Source organism: Hakea prostrata, chromosome 1 (genome assembly GCF_041222555.1).
Source record: "Hakea prostrata isolate BN-2017 chromosome 1, UWA_Hpros_2, whole genome shotgun sequence".
Classification (NCBI taxonomy): domain Eukaryota; kingdom Viridiplantae; phylum Streptophyta; class Magnoliopsida; order Proteales; family Proteaceae; genus Hakea; species Hakea prostrata.
In genome coordinates this window covers 17,799,789-17,808,686 of record NC_142600.1, presented here as the reverse complement: position 1 = coordinate 17,808,686, position 8,898 = coordinate 17,799,789, and the positions used below count along the sequence as shown (strand labels likewise).

The window sequence follows — 8,898 nt, the reverse complement described above, 5'->3', positions numbered from 1 at the left end:
TCAATAAATTATTAGTGGCGTGCTGGCCCTGCATGGGGAGAATTTGCCATTATTTTGGCAAACAAATGGCATTGCCATTTGGCAAAGTAACCATTAGAAGAGAAGAAGAAGAAGAAAAATTCTATTGGAAAAGTGTTAAGAGAGTTGAAGATTCCAATTCTCATGGAAAGATGGAGAATTTTATAAGTAACCGTGAAAATGGTATCTTTGCTAGTCCCCATAGATATCAGATTGATCAGTTCCAGAGATTTCTCTCTAGAAGGTGGAATGTTTAAGCAAAAGATCACAATCAAGCCATCTTCGGATATTCTTTGCCTTTTTTTCAGGGAAAGAATAAATTAAATGGTATCATTCTCTTTTTCATTTCTTGGTAAAAAAACAAAAATTAGCTTTACTGGTGTGATACTGCTGAGACGGTAATTCCTTGAAGTCTTCTTTCCTGTGTGTAACACTTAATCTAAGCTCATGGGTTTCAGTGATCCTTCCCATGGGAGAGAGATATATATGACGACGTCTCATGAAGCCATTGTGCGAATTGAAAATGATTTCTACCAAGAAAGAAAAAAAACTGAAAATGATTGAAGATCAATATTTGAAATGGGTTTTACATATTTAGGCTCATAGGTCTTCTCAATGTAACCCATTTGGATGTTTGGACATGGAGGTCATAATATACATTCATAGACCTTTAAACCCTAGTGGTAATGAATTATAAGAGTGATACAGTAAATCTCAATTGTCTAATTATGTTTTCACTAACTAGAAAGTTTATCAAAGTACAGGAAAAGGAGAATCTAGTTATCATAGTGTATGACAAAAGATAATTATAATTTATACGTACAGTCGAGAAGAGATTTTAAGGTTGACACTCCCTAAATTGCTTCATAATCTCGACTCCATTAAGAACAACCTTTTTCCTGCGTTTGCAAAATCTCTATCTCTCTCTCTTAATTAAAACTAGTGCTTTTCTCTCATCCCTAAACATTCCGAGCAATTAATATTTCGTCCTTCCCCTCGTTCGCTACAGAAAGCCATGAGGATGGGCTGTGTCCTGACCCTCCAAGTCCCCACCCACTCATTCACTCAATCATAATGCTCTCTCTCTCTCTCTCTCTCTCTCTCTCTCTCTCTCTCTCTCTCTCTCTCTCTCTCTCTCTCTCTCTCTCTCTCTCTCTCTCTCTCTCTCTCTCACACACACACACACACAGAGAGTAAATCCACTATGCCAAACCACAGAAACTCGCTTTTGGCCATAAATCATAGGTACCTCTCAGTCTCTCACCATCTTCATTCCAATAGCCGGTTTCTGCCGACCCGATAAATCCCATCTTCCATCTTAAGTTATGTGTATAAGATGTCCTTATTCCAGCTTGTACTCCCTCATAATCCTATAAATTCATCTCTCTCTCTGTCTGTGTCTTGCAGATCAGCTTGTTTCTTTCTACTCCCATCTTCTCTCTTTCTTGTAACTTTTTAATTCCCCCCTCAATTTTGGATCTTTCAATACTCTTTGATTTATTTTTCATTTTTTTTTCCTGGACAACCCACACGGCTCTGGCGATCTGCAATTCTCGACAACAAAAAATGTCACTTGACGTCTCATCTGAACACGTTTGTTACGTCCACTGCAACTTCTGCAACACCATTTTAGCGGTATACAACTACTTCCCTCAGTTCCAATTTTAATTAATTTTTTTAACTTTTTAAAATTTTTCTCTCTTCACCATTTCAACATGCTTTATCTCAATATTCATACTTTAAACTCAACTTAGAGATTAAAACCCTCTTTTCACAATGAAAGCAGGTCCAATTTTGGTTAGACATATGGATATTGATCCATATATGGCTCAGTATTCTATAAACGTCAGAACTGAAAAGTTCGGGGGAGAATAAAAGGTCACAGAGATCTGCTTAATTTTTCTGAAAAGTGAAGCCCCTTCGTGTTTTAGCCGTCTCATGTTCGTATATTTTTGCATATAGACATACTTTAATAAGTTTATAGATTTGCAGGAGGAAAAGAAAAGAGAAAATGAAATAAGCTATCATCTTTTATCACTGAAATGTTGAGGCTTTCAAGTTTCAACCTTAAAACCTGTTCTATTTTTCAGGCTGTCGATCCTATTTTCAAAACCGAAGAGCTAGCTTGATCAACGATTTTGATCATGATACTGTTCTGCATGTGGATCACTAAAATGAATCCTGCCTTCTACAGGATGTGAAAGTACTGGGAGGTTTTTGTATGGTTATGGTTAGGGCTAGGGTTAGGGCTACGGGTAGTTCTTCGGGTTTCTCTGAATTAAGAAAGACTTCAAGAGTTCCCCAGTTCATGACTATCCAAGAATTACCCAGTTAGTATATCCCAAAGTTGATTTTCTACTAAAAATAGTGAAGCTTAATCCTATATTAACAGCTTCCGTTCCTCAATTTACTCTTGTAATAAATATACATAAGGTGGAATGGATGGGTTGCCTTGACCCACCACCTCCTCCTCACAGCTGCACCATTAAAGCTTCATATATCAGTCACCAAGATTTCAGCTTTCTTTTATGTTTGTGTTTTTGGGTACCTGGGTTCGATCTGTTTCTTTTTCGTTACTGGGTTCCCATGTTCAAACATTGTTTGAAGCATAATTTTGAGAAATTTGGGAAACAGCTGTGGAAACATCCTGCAAGTGAATCGAGCACATAAAGCCTTTTTCCTTCTTTTTGAATAGTTTCATCATAACAAACCTCTTTAAAAAACCCTTTCAAAGCTTTCCTCATTTAATCTCTTTTTGAAAGCCAAGACTGATTTTCAGACAGCAAGTAGAGCAGGAGAGATCCTCATTTAATCTCTTTTTGAAAGCCAAGACTGATTTTCAGACAGCAAGTAGAGCAGGAGGCTCTCTCTCTCTCTCTCTCTCTCTCTCTCTCTCTCTCTCTCTCTCTCTCTCTCTCTCTCTCTCTCTCTCTCTCTCTCTCTCTCTCTCTCTCTCTCTCTCTCTCTCTCTCTCTCTCTCTCAGAGATATGGCGATGTCCACAAGAGCTGTGATTATGGCTTCAGTGGTTACCGTTCCAGTCACGTCCTTATCGACTCTCTCTATTCTCCCACTAGGTTTCATTTTTTCTCTTTTCTCGACTTTTTACTTTTATTATTTCAAATATGGTTCCTCTTCTTTGGTGCCAGTCTGAAGAAGAAAAAAAAAAGTCAGGTGAGCAGCGAAAGGAAAGATAAATGGCAAGGTAAAACTAAACTATTTTGAGAATCTATCAAAAGAGGAGCCTCTATGGTCATCACATATGCGAGACCTGAGACAGCGAGCTTCCTCAGCAGTCAAAGCATAGAGTTCTCATAGTAGTGACTAATGAGACGTTTGGTTTTAGATTTGGAGGCCCAGAAATCCATGATGTAAGGAACAATCTCACCAAATAGCTCGAATGAAGATTCATATCTTCCTCCTCTTCTTCTTCTTCGTCTTCTTCTTCTTCTTCTTCTTCTTCTTCTTCTTCTTCTTCTTCTTCTTCTTCTTCTTCTTCTTCTTCTTCTTCTTCTTCTTCTTCTGGACACCATTTCCTGAACGGAGACAACTTTGTTTAGCATAAATTTTAAGTGGGTTTTTTAGCGTCGGGTCTAGTTATAGATTCATGCACAGATCTTTAGCCATCACGTTCTAGGATTTGTTTGAGGAGTTGCAAAACAGTTATAAAACAGTCTTTGCTCAAAGAAATTATCACATTTACAACCAGAGTGTAGTTTTCTTCCTTGTTTCTTCTAAACTTGACTAAAATTTACTTTGCAGGTTAGTGTTCCAAACACCAGTTTGCAGAATTTGGTCACGGTGAGATGTGGGTATTGCTCTAATTTGCTTTCTGTGAACATGGGAGCTTTGGTGCAGACAGTAGTACCTCATCAAGATCTTCAGGTATTTCTTCCCACTTAAAATTTTTCAAAAAGGATCTTGGCTCTTTTTATTTCTGCAATTTTTCTGAATTTTTTGGTTTGAACAAAAATTTACGTGGAAGGAATTTCTGTCGTCTGATTTATTAGGTCTTTCCTTCCTTATGTCATTTGCAAAAACCGATGTAATATTTTTTTTAGCCAATAGAATGTTTTTTTCTTTGTAGTTTTACATTTTAACGTTGGAGAGGTATATATTAACATTAATTTAAAAAGTGATAAGGGCATTAAATTGAGGATGAATAACTTGGTTGAGAAAAGTTGCAGCATCACAGTCTGAACTCTGAAGATTCTAGTAAGAACGGTGGATCTTCTTCCAATGGCAACAGGGTTTCCACGCCGGAGTCTGTAGAGAGTGAACAATCTCAGACTTTGCCCATACGTCGTAAGCTCTCTTTCTCTCACTGTCTCTTCCTTTCTTTTATTTTGGTTGAATCTCTCTACGGGTGTATAACAAATTAACAGAAGGAGAAAAGTGTCTACTTGGGTTTAGAGCAGCAGACTACAAAAATAAAACATGTTCTTCATCCCTCGCTGGATGAAGTTTCTGAAATTCCTTTTTCTCATCCCTCTTCTCCCTTCCCCCCCCCCCCCCCCTTTTTTCCTTTCTTTTTGGGCTTTGAGAATCATGTACCAACATAAAGAGGAGGTACCCTCTCAAGAATCAAAACCGCCAAATCCACCCAAAAAAGTGCTGAGCCCTTTGATCCTTGAGTAATGTTAGGGGAACTTTGATATGGACTGCATATCCGATGAACATATCAGAGCTTCGAGATTCAGATTTGTTAGCTGTTGGAGTCACTCATTGTGATCGTTTGGCCTTTGATGAAGGTCACTGTTTGGTATTAACATTGGCCTGGGTTTGCTTAAGGTTTTACAGCCTTGTTATTTTCCTTTTTTTCTTTATCAATCAACTATTATGTATCTGTATATTTCTGTATGTTTCAAATTATCTTAAAAAAAATCATGGGTACGTGTCACTTCTTCAATTACTATTAGTGCTGATCAATATTAATTGCTATTCTGTAACAAGCAGCTCCAGAGAAGAGGCAACGAGTTCCATCTGCATACAACAGATTTATTAAGTGAGTTCAAGTGAATCTTAACCTTTATTCAATTATTCAGTGTATAATCTTATAAATTTGTTGCATAATTGACACCGTACCAGACATATTCAGAGAAGAGTTATTTTATTTTTTATTTTTTTTGGCAAACAATAATCTATTAAAAGAACAAATAACATAAAGCCAGAAGCAGGAGACGAGCTAACCACAAGGTCTTACGCAAGGCAAAGTAGAAGAAAATACAAAAACCAAATGGCCAAGCACTAATTGTTTATTCTTTTAAGTTGGAAACTAGCTATATGCAGTGTAACTAATTATTTTCTCTTTACTCTTTCACAGGGAAGAGATTCAAAGGATTAAGGCTAGCAATCCTGACATCAGCCATAGAGAAGCTTTTAGTACTGCAGCAAAAAATGTGAGTTTCTTTTTCTTTTTCTGGTAATGGTTTTAACTATTCTATTATGTCTTCTCCCGCTCCTATATCATTTAAAAAGAATCACACCGAAAAGAACTACTAGACCTTAGACTCATATACATAATCTCTTGAGATGCAGTTTCTTACAAGGTCCACCAAATGTAGAAGATGATAAGAGACAGTGTATCTCCATATCTTTATCTGAGAACTCTGCTGCTATTATAATGAACAAACTTCGAAAACAAAAACATGATAGAACCTGAGAAGAATTCACCACTTAAGAGGTGCTGAAAATGAAATAGAGTTGGAAGAACAAGTTTCAATGAAACCCTAGATTTCTAGTAGACTAATATTTGTGAAAGATTGAAAAATACCTATAATCCACTTGATGCTTCGGCTGTTCTTGCATTTGTAACCAACAAAGAAGTCCATGCAGTTCTTGCATTCTTTTCCCAACAACTAGTTAAATACTTCATATATATGTAGTTATGACCCAAAAAGATATATGGAAATAAATTTATCCCAGCTTCTTGAAGGGTTAGCTTAATGATCACACGCATGATTATGATGATATGACTGAAATTATCAAATGGTGATCCACTCTCCCGTATCACTTTTTTGTTTTTTACAGGACAAAATTTACACAGATAAGGGATATCCGATCCCAAATATTCAAACATAGATTTGCTTAGCCCCTCCCATTAAAACCTACAATTTTATTTTTATTTTTAGACACAGATCAACTTATTGCAAAAGAAAAAAAGATTTACAATTTGATCTCACAGTTTACATGCACAATAAAATTATGTATCTGACCTTGCTAATAAGAATATCTGTGCATTGAAGAGAAATTTCTCTGATCTAGAAATGTGCCAAATTTTTAACTTATTGGTTGCCTTTACAATTACCCGTAACTTGATTCAATTTCTTACTTCTCTGGATATTTATATCCATATCATTTCTGCATGTGGCCCTGCTTTCACATATTATTCTCATTGTTTCCTCTTATTTGGATTTAAAGACAATAACCTTCTTAAAGATCAAGTTTACATGGTCGAGTTTAAGGAATTTTTGAAACTCTCGAAAACTGTTGAGTGAATAACATTTGACTTATAATTGGTCTCTAGCATCTTCAATTTCTAAGCTTCAGTTCTGGTAGGCAATTCAACTTGTTAATATTTATTGATTTATGATTTAAGAGGGGTTCTGGATACCACAGAACCTATGGTATCAAGATATTGAAAGGTCTAACATCTTAGCTTGTTCTATTGTTCTCTAACAACAAAGTTGCTAAGTTTTATTGTTTGTGCAGTGGGCTCATTTTCCTCATATTCATTTTGGGCTAACACTTGAAGGAAAGAAGCAAATAAATATTGATGAAGCATTTGGTAGTAGTGAAGGAACTAAAAAGACTCAAGGTTTCTATTGAGATAGATTACCTTGGAAGTGCGCGCTTTATTTTAGTATATATTCCTACTAAACTTTGATAGAGGCGAAGGTGGAGCATCCTTATCTCAATAGGTAGGAAATGCCCAAGCCATTTCTTACTTGCATCATCATAGTTCTTGTCTAATATAGTTAAGAGGCTGTCTTCTTCTCCTCCTATTTCTCTCCTCTTCTTCCTTGTGATGGCATTGTGGTGAGATTTATATTACTGAGCTAGAACAGTATTGTTTCCTTTGGTGATTTCTGCAATAATGTTTTTTTTTTTTAAATTAACTATGTGGTCAAACAATTAAAACGTTCGTAAGGAATTCAAAATATCCATTAATGGACGCATGTTTGTACTAAGAGTTACATGCATGAGCACATGAAGCTTTTACAGTGCATTAAATCCATCAAAAGAGTTAACTTTTTTATCCCAATCTACTAGTCACGGATTAAGAAAATTTTGTCTTTCGTATTTTATTTCTATATGACACCAACAGGCTGTAAGTCTGTTGGTGTCGTATAGATGGGCTAATTCTGTAGAAGACACTCTAGCTAAGAAGGCTCAATCCGTGACAAGTAGGACTGTCTGGCTAACTCCGTTCATTGGCTTCTTGAAGTTTGTAATCAGGATGTCTTGGCTTTTTTTCTTGCCCTTCAATTAATTGAATGTCTGCTTACCCAAAAAAACAGGCTGGACGTCATACAGAATTTCAGTATTTTCTCAAGAACAAGAACCGTGCTATGCCTATTTATGGTTGACCTAACTTTTCATGCCATAAGGTTGTACACTCTGCAAGCTAGACCCATATTATCACTAATGAGTAGATCCCAGAAAGAATTCAGAGAAGAAAATGATAATCCGAGATTTTGTTTGGGCAAATAATTTGGGTTTCAAGTCACAGAATCATTTCTCTTTTGTTTTCATGTGGGCCTGCTAGTAAAGATGGTCCCTTCATTTTTTTGGCAGAGGTAAAGATGGTCTTACGGGAGTGGGGCATTGCACAGTGATTTCTCGTTTGGCATGTCCTTCTCAGTTCTTCCCCTTTTAAGGCGTTGGGAATTGGGACATGATTAAAAGCTACTCACAGATTAAAGGGTTGCAGCTTTTGGGATTCATCCATCAACTTCACTTGTTTAGGCCCTAAACCACACACACTCGCACAAAGAGACAGATAAAGATCTAGAGATATTCTAGTGGATACGGTACCTGCGGAATAAGAGTCATTGATGCAGCTTTTTTCTTTTTCTTCGATAAGCGCCATTGATGCAGTAGTGCTGCTTCTATGCCCTAGCCCTAGCCCTGCACTCTCTCTCTCTCTAGCTAACTGTAGGAAGAAAGAGACTCTCTAGCTAACTGAAGGAAGAAAGAGAGGAGGAAGGGATGAAAAGGTCAAAAGACTCCATACTCCTGAGGCATGAACAGGAGATGCAGATAGTAGAGAATTCAAATATAAGAATAGCAAACCCTAAAGCGGCAGTAGTAGTAGTACAGTAGAATTGGGAAAAGGAAAGAATGAGATTAGAGCCGGTTTTAAGGTGGGTAGCTGGCTGTGTCTCTCCTAAGTGTGTTAAAGCCTCAATGTTCGTTGTCAGAGGGGGAAACTGGTAAGAGAGAGCAAGAAAGAAAGAGAGGTGTGTCGGCGAATAGAATCTGAAGTGTCAAATCTATAGTACCTCACTGTATTTCTTCTGGGGTTAACAGAAGTCACAAAGATAACTGTGTTATATACTTATATCCTTCATAAAAACTCTCAAGTCTCAACTGTCATTTCATTGGTCCTCTTACAATCCAATCCGCAACACCCACAACCCCACCGTGCCACCAACAGGCCAAGCAGTGCACCACCACCACCATTGGAATAGAGAACTACCAACCAACAGGCGAACTTTGACGAGTCCGGATCCTCACCCCGTCGGGGGAGCAAATGTGCTCTCTCTCTCTCTCCCAACCAACAGGCGAACTTGGACGAGTCCGGATCCTCACCCCGTCGGGGGAGCAAACGTGCTCCCCCCCCCCCCCCCCCCCCCCCCCCCCCCCCCCCCCCCCCCCC

The 8,898-nt window shown here is 37.7% G+C and overlaps 1 protein-coding gene across 2 annotated transcripts; it reads left to right on the top strand.

The window, feature by feature from the left end:
• Nucleotides 1-1,244: 1,244 nt before the first annotated feature.
• On the top strand, nt 1,245-8,190 carry LOC149027998 (putative axial regulator YABBY 2). 2 transcript variants are annotated; one of them, XM_089167635.1, is made up of 6 exons: nt 1,245-1,653; nt 3,780-3,902; nt 4,199-4,322; nt 4,974-5,022; nt 5,341-5,416; nt 6,729-8,190. In XM_089167635.1, the coding sequence occupies exons 1-6, from the start codon at nt 1,585-1,587 to the stop codon at nt 6,843-6,845; spliced, it is 558 nt and encodes a 185-aa protein (XP_089023761.1). In that variant the 5' UTR covers nt 1,245-1,584; the 3' UTR covers nt 6,846-8,190. The 2 variants fall into 2 exon arrangements, with proteins under 2 accessions (XP_089023761.1, XP_089023768.1); XM_089167642.1 differs by having other exon boundaries at nt 1,249-1,653; nt 4,205-4,322; nt 6,729-7,867.
• Nucleotides 8,191-8,898: the final 708 nt, after the last annotated feature.